The sequence below is a fragment of the Hyperoodon ampullatus genome, assembly GCF_949752795.1.
Source record: "Hyperoodon ampullatus genome assembly, chromosome: 12".
In the NCBI taxonomy this organism is placed as follows: Eukaryota; Metazoa; Chordata; class Mammalia; order Artiodactyla; family Ziphiidae; genus Hyperoodon; species Hyperoodon ampullatus.
Genome location: NC_136925.1, coordinates 39,575,824 through 39,592,361, shown reverse-complemented (window position 1 = coordinate 39,592,361; position 16,538 = coordinate 39,575,824). Strand labels below are relative to the sequence as shown.

The 16,538-nt window shown below is 42.3% G+C and overlaps 1 protein-coding gene across 2 annotated transcripts in view; it reads right to left on the bottom strand.

Annotated features, from left to right (window-relative positions):
- ARMC2 (armadillo repeat containing 2) overlaps window positions 1-16,538 on the bottom strand; it is a gene marked incomplete at both ends in the record, with an annotated part of 98,923 nt that overhangs the window by 65,546 nt on the left and 16,839 nt on the right. The window contains one exon of one of the 2 annotated variants that reach the window (XM_079716587.1): window positions 3,872-3,948. The exons of the other annotated variant lie outside the window; for it this stretch is intronic. Within the exon in view, the coding sequence (XP_079572713.1) occupies window positions 3,872-3,948 (77 nt within the window). The remainder of the gene's footprint in view (window positions 1-3,871; window positions 3,949-16,538) is intronic. 2 annotated transcript variants of the gene reach the window in all.

Here is a 16,538-nt window from a genome sequence, read left to right as displayed (position 1 = left end):
AGGCCAGTGCCGTTCACGACCGTGGCTTTGTGTGGGGCAGTGGGAAGCCCGAGCTCTGTGTGCTGGCAGATCTCAGTTCAAATCCCAACTCCATTACTGATGCCCTGGGTGACAGGGGTCTGGTTTCTTATCCTTTCTGAGCCTCATCAGCAAAACAGAGATTAAACTATTTGCCTTCGGGGTTATGAGAATTCAGAGACATGATATAGGCAAAGCTCTGAGCCCAGTGCCTAGCGTCTAGTAATACTCAATCAATATGGATTTCACTTCCCTGATTAAAAAACCAACAAACAGATCATCACTGTCTGAAGCGTATCGGGCTGTAGGATGTCACCACATCACCGAGAAGAGATGCTGCCTGTGGTTGCAGGCTGTGGAAGAGTAATAGCTCCCACAGCTTGTATACTTTAGATCCAGCAGGCCTGTATTTAATTTCTGTCACACTATGAGGAGGTCCCCAAACTGTCACTAGTTTCCAGATGAAGAAAGTGGGGCTCAGGGTTATTAAGTTACCTGCCCAAGGTCATAGAGCTCCATAGCCCTTGCACCTGACCTCTTCAGGGCCATTCTGCCCTGAAGCAAACTGGAAAACTAGAAGGTAACGTTGGGGAGAAATGTAAATCACATTAGAAACTGCAAATAATGATTACATTTCACGCAGGCAAGATCTCCAGGTCTAAAACACTGACAGTATAGCCGGAGGGGGCACCGCTGTGCCGGGCACTAAGAAGCAGTGCTACAGACAAAATCCTCAGCCTTCCTTCTCTGAAGGCCACCCCCTAAGGCCCTCACCTGGCACCCAACCTATACTGGTTCAGGGAGTCCGTGCCTGCTTAGAGCAGACCTGGTACCAGTTAAGTGCCCCCGCAGTGGGTGCCTGGACCCTAAAAATGTCACATGGAGAGTTAGAAATCACAGGGGCAATCAGAAGGTTCTGCAGAGAGAGAGAGAGTAGTGAAAGGGTGTGTGGCTTGTATATCTTTAGGGCGTTTTAACTCAAAACCAAGACAAGCTGACCAGGGAAGCCTGTTAAGAGCACTGGTTCTGGAGTCACTGTCTGGGTTTGACTCCTAGCTCTGTCACCGACTAGCTGACTTTGGGCAAGTTGCTTCACTTTCCCTCTGTAAAATGGGGTAACAATGAGCATCTCCAAGTATTGGGATTACAGGTTATTATCTTCTTTTATGTGCTCCTGTGTTTTCCGAAACCTCTCATGTATTACTCTTGAGAAAAAAATACACAACACATATTAAATTTTCCAAGCAGTGGTGATGTCACCCAGGAGAACCTGGACAGCTCTCCCGCCCAGCGTACAGGCCTCTCCCTGACACTCCGTGCTGGAAACGGCCACCCCCAGCTGCCGTGAGTCCAAGCTTGCTTTTATCACACCTTCCTAATATCAAGAGGGGCCGATGCACACTGGGCATGAAGAGCATTTGAGCAGCAAAAGCAGAGAGAAAGGATGTCAACAAAGCTGTTATTAAACAATGTAGGTGCTGTCAATGGTTTTCATAGCAAGGTTGCACAGAATCTGCCCAACCCAAAAGGAAGAATTCACCAAAACACATAGTTGAATTGTCTTTAGGACAAAACCAGTCCATATCAGTTCACAATCCCGTAGCCAAAACCTTTGGGACCAGACGTGGTTGGGGATTCAGAAAATTTTGAATTTGAGTAAGGCAATATGGTGCCCACACTGCATGACATACCACCCCCAGCGGGGTCTCCTGAGGCAGCACCCTGCAGCAAAACATGTGAATACTCACACTAAAGAAACAAAGACTGTAACTGGCCTCCCATCAGTGAGGGTCAGGCATTGCCACTAAATGAGTTTGTGCAGTACTTCAGCTTTCAGAGCTTTTGGGGTTTCAGAATTGCAGGAAAAGGATTGCAGACCACCATCTCCATCTTTTGGCTTATTACTTTTATGAATCTTCCCTAACATTGATAAATTATGGTTATGGATCCTAAAAGTAGACATGACTATTCAAGCAATATGAAAAAGCCATAGTGGCTCATATTCCCAGGTATCAGGCATAGTCAAAGTCTAAAGTATGCGAATAAATTCAACATATATCAGGGCAAGGGGAAAGCCAGGAGATAATAAGCCAGGCAAAAATATAATAGACAACTATTTATGACACACTTACATTTATTAGAAATACAGACTTCAAGTCCAATCAGTTCAAATCAGCCTTTTCACCTTCTATGCGACATGCTCTTTAGCAGGACCGCTCTGTGAGAAACCACGATTATCAAACCGTTTGTCAGGACAAACAAAACTGATAACATGTTCACCCCAGGAAGAGCTGAATTACAGGGGTGAGCCAGAAATCACAGAGCAGTTTATTTAGCCTTTGGAAAGGAAAGGCCCTCGTAGGCCCTTCTGAATGTTTCTGAGACTTGTTTCTTCTCAGAACAGAAGTTTGCCAGACACTGTGGTGTAAGTCTGCTTTCAACTCTCTCCCAGGAACCCCTGTGCAAGCAGTGGTGTCCGGCTATGGCCTTTCACGTCACACACCTCGTCCAACTCTGCTCTCCACAAAAACCCCATTTTATACACTAACCCAGCTTCTACCCTAGAAACTGAAGCCTAGAGTCATGTGACTACTTTTTAAGATCCACAGATGACAAATAAATACAGTTTGTCTCAGTCCTGGGCAACAACCCATTTAGAAAGCACTTTCATCTAGGTTCACAGTTTGCTAAATATAAAAATTATGATTCAACAGGAAATTGGGTAAGTCAAGCAGAAATTTCAGCATGTTTTTGAAGATTCTGCTGTCTCAGTTGTTATAGTTCTTAACCACAGCTTCGAGTTGTGGACACAAAAACTTGACACAATGTTTATTGGCTGCTGTTTTTAGCATGTACACGTAAGATGCTTAGTAACAATGCTGATGAGGAAATCAGTCTAAGATTTTCCTAAGTACTACAGAAATTCCCACTGGTCACAAAAGTCATTTGATTGATAAGAAATTAGTTCTGAAGGTAATAAAATATTTTTGAACTGAATATTAGTTTGGTTTCATAAAAGATCATGTGCACCAAAAAAAGTATGAAGAATATAACAAACACCTGTGTACCCACAAATAGTTTGGTCAAATACTAACTGTATTTTCATTCTCCTCCTTATTTCAAAGAAATAAACATTACAGATATTGTTAATGCTCTCTGTGTGCCTACCCCATCCATTCCCCTCCCCAGGGGTTACCACCACTCTAAATTGAATGATTATTTTTATCATGCTTGACTTTACATGTTTACCACATAGATCTGTAACCATAAACAACACATGGCATTGTTTTTCCAACTTAATTTTTTCATGTAATGTTATGTTTGTAGTCATTTCATTCAATATTATAAATGTGCTCTGGTTCATTTTTCTAACTGCTATGTTCCATTGTATGAATACACTTTGTAGCATTTCTAGCCTGTGATTTATATTGTTATATACTTTCTCAAACAGTTTAAAGTTGCAAAGGGCTGATTTCATATAGTTAATATAGTTTCATTTAAGGGAGCCATGATTTTGACTCAAGTATTGAACTTAAGAACAATGTGGATGTCAAGTTTTGCAACCTTCCAAGTGCTTTCACAAAATAATTTCTGTGCAGTCATTAAGATTGTAATCTACAGATGCTTGAGGCACTAGAGCTGGGTAACGGTAAGAGTGCTAAGACTGTTGTGAAAATAATAAAAATTTATCAAAATAAATGCCGACATGTGACCAAGCTGGACTAAGTTCCTGGAATTTTCAAAGAGTGAGCCAACATCAGACCTCTTTAGTGCAAATGATTATCCTACAGACGGAGATTCTGAGGATAAGATGAAGGAGTGCTGGGGACCTCTAAGAACACAGGAGCCTCACCTGTTTTGGTGTCTAGCCTGCTCCGGTCTGAGCTTCGGGAGCATAAGGAGGCCCCTGAACGCCTCTTCTCCTGGTCCCTGGGAGGAAGAGGAATACACACAACACTCAGCACAAAAGCCAAAGCAGTTCTCTTTTTGTTAAGTGTCAAGAGTCAACAGTTGGCTAAATATAACTTCTAAAGAAACCAGAAATGGAGTTTGGTACTCCATATCTCATTTAAAGCAACCTCTGATTTTCAACTGAGATTTACCTTTTAAAGACAAGTCAGATTTGCTTTACAATATGAAATACAGCTACTAGAAACAACAACAAAATAAATCCAAAGTTTATTTTGCAAATCAAAAAAACTGATTAAGGATCTACACCACAAGAGGTCACTGTTGCAGTAAGAAAGAACTCTGGTATGCTTGAATCACAAAAGCCTAGTAGCGTTTAGGGGCTGGAAAAGACCCCTTTCTCTCACACTCTGGTACACACGTGCTCCAGGCAAGAAGACTGTTCCCAAATTGGTCAGATGTGGCGAGGATCACACGGCAGGGTCAGATCTGGAACCCACGTCTCATTTTTCCAATTCACTGCTCTTTCCACTAAATCACTAAGTCTCCTGTCTCCATTTTATAATTTTAAAATTAATTAATATTCTCTAAAAAAAATTTTTGTTAAAGAAATATTTGACATGATAAAAAATCGAAGGTAAATTCAAGCAGTCCCCAGATGACAAATATTTTGTGTTTCAAATGAAAATTTGGTGGCTGGCCAACAGCAGGATTATATGCCTGGGTTTTTTGTTTTGAAGCTTATATACAATGTAGAGATGGTCTATGAAGGACATAACTTCTCTTTAGCTAGAGCTGATACTTAAAACACTTACTTTTAAATATCTGTACAAAATTCCAAGGTAAAAAAAAAACCTTAGAGAATAATAGTGCAAGTTTTACAACAAAAATTTCATTTTCGCCATCAAATATAATATTTGCTGCAAAAATCATAAAGAATGCACACTCATGTGGCCAGGGTCACCCATGAACATCTGTGGCTGTCCACTGCTCCTGCTTCCTGTGTAGTGAGATCCGCAGCAAATGTTCAGTGCTGTGTCTTGGCCCTTGGCCTTGACTACTGCCCCAAGGATTCGATTCTCCAAATATCGTTTTTTCCATAAACATTTCCTTTTTTAAAAAACACTTGATTTAACACTTCCTTTTATCGTACAATAGAGAAAAGATCGAGTTACTCTCCCCAAAAGGGTCTACTTAGTTAATACTCTGAAACAATTGCTTTATTTTTATATACAGTAAAATCATAGATCTGGTAGCAAGATGTTCTGGCCAATCCAAGAAAGAAATGGGGATGGGAGCCTTTCTGTCAACACTCTCACAGTAGAGATGCAAATGGAGATCTCAAAGAAGACAGAAGTAAAGAAAATCAACACTACGAAAAGGTAGAATACCAAAAGTTTGGCAGGGTGTAACGCCAAGGAAGTTCCCAGACTTCAATTCTAGAAATAGCAAGAAAGTTTGAGGACCACAGAGACAAGCCTTTCTTTTCATTATGGTCCTAAACAGCTACTGAAATCAAGCAGGATAGTTTGCATCTAATGCAAGTCCCTGATCCATCCTCCCTGAGGACATGGCCGTGATGAGGCTGCCTCCGTAAATACCGCATTTGTGTGTCCCCATTTGGAGGGGCAGTTAAGAGGGGTCCTTCTTATCAAATACCAAACCTTGACAGTGCTGGGTCCTACTGGTTCTCAAGAAGAGCGCAGGGTCGGCATCCACTAATCCTCTGTGTGATCATCATGGTACAATGGTTGAGTGTGCAGGCTCTGGACCTAAACTCCCTGGGGTCTAATCCTGGGTCCAAGTATTGTCAGCCATGTGGCCTTGGTAAGTTACTTAACCTCTTGGCCTTGTTTTCCTTTTCTTAAAATAAGGGCAATGTCTCTACTTAGCACAGTGACTGGTATGTTTGAAGAACTTAATTGTCAATAATCTTTTTCTCTTTTGTTCCGAGTCAACAAGCACCTGTCTGAGCAGCCCAGTGCTGGGTGTGACTGTGATAAAGAACGTATAAGACATTGCCCAGAAGTTTAAAATCTACTTTGAGGAACTAAGGAAGTTTTTCTTTTTTTTAATGGAAAATTCTAATGGATTCTCTAATCAAATACTAGAACGTGAAATTCAGCAGGTGACAAGGACTAGAGGGATGCTGAGGAGGAAGTGATTACTGAGAGGGAGAAGTGGACCACAGGGTGGGACTTAAAAGCATAAAAGTCAAACTGACAAATGACAACACTGCTCTCAGTGGGGTGGGGGGGGAGTAGCATGAGTGAAGGTAAAGAGGAGCATGAGAAGCCTGGTGGGTAGGGTAAGGGGGTAACTGCACAGGGCCAGCAATGTAGGAATAGGTCTCTGCCGGCAGGTATCAGGAACAGCCGTCTGAAACTCTGCATTGAATCAATGGACCCAATTAGATGGGCAATAAGGGTCTGTCCTAGGTTCTTATACGAGGAAATGGTGAGGTTTGGAGTTATGTGATGATGAAAGTATTTAGGAGACTTGGAGGGAAGTAACAAGGACTCATTCTTTGAAGGTGATAGTGGGACTGGAGAAGCAGGAACAAATGCAAGAGACCCTATAAATGAAAAGTTGATAGGATTCAGTGGATGATTTCAGGCAGAAGAAAGATGAAAAGGCAGAGCTGGAGGAACAGGACAGCAGGGTTGCCATACAGAAATGGGGAGGTGAGAGAGCAGCACAGTTTGAGGGGTAAAGCAGGTCTCTGTTTTGCCATGTTGAGTTTCTGATGAAAAACGGAGTGTCAGCAAAGGAGATGTGGAAATCAGGAAAGGAGCTCCGTGAAAAGTCAAAGCAGTACTCCGGGACTAGAGTTATCAGAAGAGTGGCTCAAAGACCAGAATCTCAGGACACGGCCTTGTCTCAGACAGTCACAGGTAAAGGACAGACGCAGGAAAACGAGTCCAAAGCAAGAAGACAGAGAAAACATGCTCTCGTGCAGTCCAGCATGTTGAGAAAGCGAGCATGACTGACAGGTCCAGGAAGATGAGGATGGAGGAAGAACCATCCGGTCTGGAGAGGGTAAGCCTAACAGGGTTTCCGCACAGCTCAGGACCCACAGAAAGCATGAAGCGGGGAGAGAGGCATCCAGAAAAGAAATTCGCTCTCTGCTCAAGACTAGATGCCCTTGTACTCAAAGAAGAACTGTCTCACTGTAACTTTTACCCATTGATCTTGGCTCTACTAATGAAACAAATCTTTATCCTTCTTTCTCTTGACCATCGTTGTGGTCACCACTTAAGTTCATCTCCTACGGCTTAAATCCTATGGTTCCGCCACTTCTTAGCTGTGTGACCTCGGGTTAAGTTTTTAACCTAAGCTTTGGTTTCCGTATCTGCATATGAGGGGGTGGTAAAGAACAGTGCCCCCAACGTAAGGCTGTGGTGAGGATTCGACGACGTGATGTGGAATCGCTTAGCACAGTTCCAGGCACACAGTAAATACTCAGCAAGTGTTTACTACTATCACGGCTGTCATCACTGTTGTCATTAACAAACTCCAGTCCCTTCAACTGTTCCTCATCAAATCCCTCCGTCAGCCTGTTCAGTTACTCAGAGTGAGTGTCAGTTTGTCTGGAACCCAGCACTGAGCTAAAGGTATGGCCTGAGGAGCAAAGAGGAAAGCTTCGATATGATGCAGCCTAAAACTGCGTGAGCCATTTTGGTGGTCACATCACAGTGTTGGTCAATTCTCGTCTTTTCTTCCATATGCAGCTAAAGGCAGATTTCCCCCATCTATGTTGGACTCATTAAATTTCAGTGTTATACTTGGCAAAGGGTTTCTGCCTATTAAATGTTTCTAGATCTTGATTCAAACATCCAGTATAATTGTTCTTCTTCTCAGCTTTCTGTTCCATGCTGTTAAAGACCATAATTAATTTTTTTTGGAATATCTTTTTTTTTTTTTTTTTTTTTTTTTTTTTTTTTTTTTTTTTTTTTTTTTTTTTTTGTGGTACGCGGGCCTCTCACTGTTGTGGCCTCTCCCGTTGCGGAGCACAGGCTCCGGATGCGCAGGCTCAGCAGCCATGGCTCACGGGCCCAGCCGCTCCGCGGCATATGGGATCCTCCCAGACCGGGGCACGAACCCGTATCCCCTGCATCGGCAGGCGGACTCTCAACCACTGCGCCACCAGGGAGGCCCTGGAATATCTTTTGATGTACCAAGAATAAAACAATTCCAGAAAATATTCTTTAAAGCTCTTTTGTGAAATCCTTCTTTTTTTTCTGCGGTACGCAGGCCTCTCACTGCTGTGACCTCTCCCATTGCGGAGCACAGGCTCCGGACACACAGGCCCAGCGGCCATGGCTCACGGGCCCAGCCGCTCTGCGGCATGTGGGATCTTCCCGGACCGGGGCAGGAACCTGTGTCCCCTGCATCAGCAGGCGGACTCTCAACCACTGCACCACCAGGGAAGCCCTGTGAAATCCTTCTTAAAGCCCCCAAAAGACCATTTCATTAGGATATCTTCATCTACAAATAACAGAAACCTAATTCTAACTGACTTAAACAGTAACTAGTATTGGCTCATGTAACCCAAAAGTCAAGCACTAGGGGTGGGTTTTAGGTGTGGTGTGATCAGGGCACTGGCTCCATCTTTCTGCAATTCTCTGCAGAGCTCTGCCCTTCCTCTGGTTCCATCTGTAATCCGGTTGGAGTCCTGAGGAAAGCATAGTGCGTATGGCACTCCCAGGTCTCTCTGCTGTAGCCCACATGTTTCAGAGCAAAAACAAGGTCTTCTTTTCCCAATCATTAACAAGAGTCCCACCTTTCACTCTGAACAACCAGAACCAAGCTCTGTAGCCAAGGCAACGTCATACACTGACCGAGTTACTACTGCCCATCCATGCATCAGTCACATTGGCAACATCTACTTCTGGATCATTTACACTCCAAAGAAAGAAAAGTATATTTCTTTAAAAGTATTCCAAAATTCAGATTTTGCTATAATTCAGACAGTTCTTCCAATTATTATGACTGAGGTTCTTTAGTCAGGGGTCAGCAACTTTTTCTTAAAGAGCCAGACAGTATATATTTTACACTTTGTGGGCCAAGTGGCAAAACAGAGGCTATTAATGTAGGTACTTTTGTAACCGTTTAAAATGTAATGATTTTAAAATGCAGAAAAAAATTCTCAGCTTAAGGGCTATAAAACAAACAAACAACAAAGAAACAGACGGCTGGCCAGATCTTGCTCCAGGGCTATAGATTGTTGACTCCTTCTCTGGAGCAATAGCTAAAAAGATATTAAGAAGCAGACTAAACGGTAGGATTTGGAATTAAGAAAAAAAATATGGTAAATTTCTTTCCATTTGGGAAAAAATTACATGTAAAAAAATGGAAAAGGAAATTTTAAAGGATATACATGATAAAAAGAAATATAGGAAATTTGAGCTAACATTTTCCTTGCCCTAAGAAGATGACACTTCATTTTTAGAATTAGAGTCAAGTTGTATAGATTCCAGTCAGGTAGTAAATATCTTAGGCTCTGCAGTCACTTAGTCTCTGTCACAACTACTCAGTTCTGTGGCTATAGTGTGAAAGCAGCCAGGGACAGTAGGTAAATGAATGGGCGTGACTGTGTTCCAATAAAACTTTATTTACAAAAACAGGTAATAGGCTGGATTTGGCCCATGGGCCTTAGTTTGCTGGCCCCTGCTTTGTAGTCTCTTTGATTTTTTTTACTGCAATTTAAGAATACCACCACCAAAAGGTGGTGGTCCCTTTATCATGTCTTCATAGCCTGAAACACCAGATGCACAGTTTCTAGACATTAGCACTCTGTCTTAATAACTAACACTAAAATAGAATTCTACTTAAATGGTTAAAGAGAAACACAGTGAAATTAAAGAACATGATTTTAAAGGAATGGTCCTAAGATCAAAAGTTTGATAAAGTTCTCCAAGGTAACCATAGCATTGGGCTGGTGGTCCAAGATTTAAAATATACATTTTGTAAAGATGATGCATATATTCTTGTACCTTTTTCAATGATCACTAACTGGTTATTACTCAAGTTCTATATGCAGAAACTTGATTGGACACTGCTTTGTAGCTAACCGCATTAGCTTAACTTAGTTAGGCTTCAATTCCCTTAGCTTAGAGTAAGAGCCCACAGTTTCACGCTCCCCTTCACCTGCACAGCTCCAGTCTCAAGGCGCCTCACGTGAGGAGTGCTGTAACTTTTCACTGCGGCAGCTACGGGTACTTCAGCACAGGGGAGAGTTGCTGGCACTACCCTCTTACGTGGCGTTACTGTGGAAATGATTCCACACCGGTTTCCACGATCTGCTCTCCATCCCAATGTCCCAGTGGGCTGCTCCAGCTCACACATCACCGTCTCCCACCAGAACTGCTACTGCTCCCCCGTCTCCGATCCTCCTTCACGCGGCTGCCAGCGTCACTCTCCTGAAAACCTCTCAGCACTCCACGTAGTCTACAGCCTCAGGACCCATGCTTCCACTACACTGGGCCATCTGCCTTTCTTTGAACCTGCCACCACCAAGTCCAATCCCCCTCTGCTTATGCTGCTCCTTTAGCAAAGAACATAGAGCCCCACCTCTTTTGAAAACCAGCCTCACGGGGCAATCCAAACTCCACAGACCCCAGGAAACCTTCCCTGATCTTTAAGTCAGAGTTAGGTGCTCTCACCTCTAAACTCCCAAGGCGCTTTCTTTCAATTCTCCTTTGATTCCTCCAGCATTAGAGTCAATCGTTGAACAGTGCTTCTAAAACTTTGTGTGAATTCAAATCACTTGGATACCTTATAAAAATGCAGATTCTAATTCAGCAGGTCTGGGGTGGAGCGTGAGATCCTGCATTTCTAACAAGCTCCCACGTGATACTGATGCTGCTGGTCTAGGGACCGCACTTGAGCCTCAGAGCCTGACATGCTGGTAGGGTTCTCATGGACAGGGTCCATTTGTGTATCTCCCAACCCCGCTAGCGCAGGGTTTTGCTTATCAACAAATTCTTATCGAATGGAAGCTGTCAAATAAGGCGGGATTCTACAAAGTCATTTTGATCAATGACTATCTTTTCTGAATGCAAACAGTTTCTCAGCCACATTAATTAATTTCTTAAAAGAATAATGACTTCATTATTTTTGAAAAAATGATATATTTATTATTTTTTAAGGCCAGGCAATATAAGAAGTACAAAGAAGATTTAGAAAACCATCTAAGATCCCACCACCCAGAAATAGATATCGTTAATGTGTGGCAAACATCATTCCAGACATATTTTGCATATATTCAGATGAAAAGATAAAAGAATGAAAGAACAGAAGGGCGACTTAGAGGGAAGGGCAGATAAAAGATACATATAAATGGAATCATAGCATACGTGTCGTTGTGATTAAAAAGTAGGAAGTATAAATTTTACTTGAATATGTATGACGGAGAAACAGAAATTGAGGTGAAACCGAAGGAATTGTAGAACTTCAGATGAATGGGTCTTCACAAGAGACATTAGTTTCTAAAAGATCTCTCTAAAGTTAAGAAAAGAATGAAAAACATTAGGGGGCTAAAATCACTCTTTTTTAACTATATATTTCAATTTCAGACTATAGCTACTGACAAATCTACTCCGTACTATGAAGTGAAGCGATTAGTACTCACACTTCCTCCCAAGTACCAGTTTTGGTTCTTTATGCTAATATTACACTGTCAAGGTTTCTGTTCCGTAACCATCATTTTCAGAGTTGTTTAGCTTTAATTCAGTAACTCACCATCATGAATGCTTTTACCATAGCTTCTCCATTCGAGTTCTGAATTTTGACTCATCATTTTGTTGTCAAAAAGTTTTCCAGAAAGTGCATGAGTACCATAGTCCCCAAATCCATTCACATTTGAAAATGTCTGTTGCCTTTTTGCTGAAGGAACTTGGCTGGCAATGTAATTCTTGGGTTATCCTTCCTGTACTTAGGACTTCATAAGCCTTACTCCACTGTCTTGTGGCACCGAGAGGAGCTCTAACAGAGCCAGAGGCAGCCTGCCTTTTTTTCCTTCTATGTGACTTGCTTGTTCAGCCTGATGGCCATAGGATACCTTCTCGCATTTACCCACCCAATCAACAATTACTAATGGAGTGTGTACTATGTACTGGGTAGTATTCCGGTGCTGAGCACTACTGGAGATGTCTTAGTGTGGATTACTCCATATCGAATTTTGTTGGGACATGATGTGTCCATTGGAGCCTCAGATTCAAATCTTTATTTCAGAAAGTTGTCTTCTATTATGTTGATATTTTTCATTATCTCTGCCGTTCTCAGTGGGTTGTTGTGAATATTAAATGAGTTAATACATGTAAATCACTTGGAAGAGTGCCTAGCACTTAGTCAAAGTAAGATGGAGGACGGGGAGGGGGAGGACAAGGACGACTTTCCTCTTCAGGAATACAAGTGTCATTCCTTCCATACCTATCTTAATCTCTCTGATGATTTTTCTATTTTCTTATTCATTTCTTTATGTATGATTTCCTCTAGCTTATCCACCATGTCTGATTGCATTTTCAGCTGCTTTTATTCTCACTTTTAATTTCTAATGTGGCTTTTCTCTCCATGTTTATACATTTTTCTTTCATTTCTTTTTTGAGAACTGTGAGCATATTTTCATTCTTTATGTGGGCTTAAAATCTCTAACTTGAATTCTTATAACCCAACAAAGGGCTCTTTTCGTCTTTTTTTAAAAAGAGGGTAACAACATTATCTGTAATTTCTTTGACACTATGGACAATTGTTTTAACTCTCCTTATTCTTGGAGGGTAGTTCCTTTTGTGATCCATTTCCTTCATCTGTCTTTTGTTATGTTCCTCACAAAGCCCATGCTCAAGTTCCATGTTAACTCTTGTGCTAACATTATTTATCTTGAAACAGAGCCATGTATTTGTTGAAGAATGAAAATGGTCCATGGAGGGAGAGAACTGGGGTGCTCAGTAGCTTCAACTTTAGTTTTCCTGAATATCCATCCACCAGGTCTGTTATTTTTCTTGACCTGCAGTGTGTGTTCCCTTGGTTTGTATGTACCAGGTTTCATGACTCACAGAAAAGCCTCTTTACAGGCTAGGTTCCTTGGGTTCTAATCTATCAAACTCCCTCCCCCATAAACACACACACCAACTGGCTGGATCACAGGAAAGGAGGAGAGTGTGTCACCCTCAACTCTATTCCCCCGTGTCACTTCACGCTCTGGATCTTTTCCTTTTTTTTTTGGCCATGCCGCACAGCTTATGGGATCTTAGTTCCCTGACCAGGGACTGAACCTGGCCCCTCAGCAATGAAAACACGGAGCCCTAACCACTGGACCACCAGGGAATTCCCCACACTCTGGATCTTGAAGGGGGCCTCTACTGTGGCTTCCCCACTTCTCCTGTCATTTCTTTAATTAAAGACTACTGGATACACCTTTCTTAAATAAGAGACTCGCTTTTAGTGAAATTTGTTTCTTGCTCAAGTCTGAGGAGGTGTCTGCTCTCAAATTACCTCCTTGTCCTCATCTGTATTTCATAAAGTCTAGCAGGTTAACTAGACCCTTTTGGTTGCAATATTCCAAGTGACATAAAACTAATCTTAAGTACCATTAGCTGTTCCTGTCAAAATAAATCAATCAAGGAAAGAAGAAAGATAAAAAAGGAAAGAAAAGAAAAAGGAAGGAAGGAAGGAAGCAAGGAAGAAGAGTGTAAGAGAGAGAGAAAGAAAAAGGAACATACTGGCTCATGAAACAGAGCAGTCTGCATTGTGGATGTGGTGGCCTCAGGCACAGCTGGATCTAGGGGTTTATATGTCATCCTTGAACTCAGTCACTGACTCCGTTCCTCGGCTCTGTTTATACATCACTTCCCAGACAGACTCACCCTCCACAAGGCAATGAAATAGCCACTGTTGGCTCCAAGACAACATCATCTTTACAGCTTGTGAACTTGGAGAAAGAGCACTTTCCCCAAAGGCTTTGGCAAAAGTCCCAGGGAAGGATTCAATTGGTCTGGCTTGGATCATGTACCCACCTCTAAGCCAACTGCTATCATTCCACAGCCTATAGTGAGGGCTGGGAGGAGATGGAAGTGAAGGAGAACACTTTTTTCCACTTTATAGATTAGAAAACTGACCCCCTGAAAGTGTTCAGAGACTTGTCAAAGTACAGCTGAATCAAGTGGCTGAGAGAGAACCAATCCTAAATCCACAGACTCTGGCCACCCAACAAAGAGCTCTTGACTCTCCACAACTGACTGCTGTTGGGCTTTCCTCCTAAAAATCACATTTCCAAACCATGAGAGTTTCAACAATATTTATACAGAAAGCCTTAAAAGGTTTGAAAAAGCAGATGTATAAAGGGATTCATCAGATAGAACCACTGGATGGATGATGGATGGAGATATACACACATACATATTCTAATGGAAGCTATTTTCAAAACATATGGCAACATAAAGTAAGAGAAGACGGGGTGTTGCTAAGAGCAGGCCTGCCAAACCTTGACTGACTCCTCAAACAGACACATGGACCGTCGTACTTGGCACGCTGTTTGAAGACGACAGTTCAATAGGGGCTAGAGATTGTGTTCTCTCCTGGAAAGTGAGAGGGTGCTCCCTCCCCACCCACCTTGCTTGCAATGATGCCTTGCTCAGCAAGTCCTTTTTCCATCGTGACCAGCATAAAGTTAAACTCCAGTCCATCCCAGGTCTGAGCTTATTCTAAATTAAAGGTTTCCCTAAAATCAATGTGGTTTCATTGAATTAAGCTACTCCTTTCTCTCCCTGGCCCAAGAAGCCCTGACATGAAGGTGGAGGTTCCCACGCCGGACTGGCAGCAAGGAGCCTGCGCGGGAACATGACCTCACTTCCTCTGTCCCCTTTACACAAGCTGCTCGCACTCCTTCTCAGCCCTCAGCCCGCTGTCGGCTCCTGCTGCCCCCTCTTCCACTTATGCAATCCCGTCCCTCCCTCCTCCTGCCAGCCCAGTTCACTGACAAGAGTCTTCATTTTCCACTTTCTGGTGTAAACATGAAAACATGTTAATTGAGGGTAGGGCTTTAGCATCAAGACTGGGAATACTCCACTGCAGAGCAAAGATCATTTCTTGGAATTACTCACTTAAATGTTTACCAGAAACAACTATCAAGTGTTCCAGATTGATTCACAAATGTAATTAGTGAAAGAACTGCGAATAGTTTCCATTTTCTGGTTTGTTTTAATCCTACTGTATAAAAATATTTTGTGGGGGAATCACCTCAACAAAAGTTCCTTCCAATGACTAAAGGAGGTAAAGATTCCGAAAGCCAAAATGTTACTGGAAGTTAAACTTGCCAGAGTGTATGACAAACCCAAAACAGACACAATCACTATACGACGCAAAAGCCGTCCTAACAAGGCAAAAAGAAAACAATTAGTGCTGCCGCCAGTGCCTCACAATTTTGGACAGTCAGGAAGAAGTGCCTCCAGTCCCTAATTGATTTCTCCTTTGCTGTTCGTGGGATAAAATATGTAACTGAAAATGCCTTTGCTGTCCCAGACTGAGGAAGACATAATGAACCCTGGCTTGCCAGATTATTCTGCAACATCTGAAGGCTTGCAAAAAGAAAAAAGAAAACAGCTCTTGTCTGGTTTTTCCTAGTCAACTTTAATTACTGTAAGGATGGGTGCAGCAAGATAAATGTTTCCTTTTCAGTTCAGTGCTGAAAGAAACACAAGTTTTCCTGCTGCCTTTTATGTTTAAGCTCTGAGGTCCGCAGCCTATTCTTATTCACTAACTGGAAAAGATTCGTTGCAATGGCCAGTTTGATGTTTTGTGCTCAACTCCCAAAGTCCCAATTTGAAGTCCTCTTCCACTTAAGGAGACATTTCATTTTTACTTTAATTTAAAAAATGTTCTGAATGCAAAGAGACATTACAAGGACTACTAGGTTGCCTAATATAAATTCTGTGTGTGCAAAGCTCTTCAGGCTGTGTCAGCAGACAAGGTCAGTTCAGCTAAACTAACCAGCTGCCAAGCAGCCAGTAGGGGTGGGAGGAGTTTTAAGCACACAACATGTGGACAAGCCAAAGTCAGACCCAAATCTAAGTGAGGGCAACGAGCATTTGGTCTTAAAATGGCCCATGGAATTTAATCTTGTTAAGCAAATTTGAACTGGGCAGTTGCCCACAATGACCCAATGGAAAGTCGTAGAAAAATATCTCTAACTGAGTGCCCCTGTCCAGTGCAAGACCTTCTGCCTATCTTAGCATCACTACTGGCTGGGACTGGAAAACAGAGCCTGCTCTGTTCCCCACCCTGGTTCCCCAGTTAGTCAAGGCTTCTTTAGGAAAATACCAGTGTAAGAATTCACACAGTCCATACAGTGAACATTCTCTACAACTTCTTAATATGGTAGGAAAATTGCTCCTCAATTTTCTAGGGGAAGCCTAGAAAGCCCTATACAGGAACACGGTATGAATTTAGGGGTTCCTAGATGGGATGGGGGTGAAAGGATCACAGACTGGGGTGAAAAAAGCCTTATCTAGGAACATGGTATGAAATAGAGTAATCCTCAATCGTTCATTTTATGAGGGATTAGTAGTGAGATATCATAGATAAGAGAAAACCGTAGGACTCTCCTGTTTTAA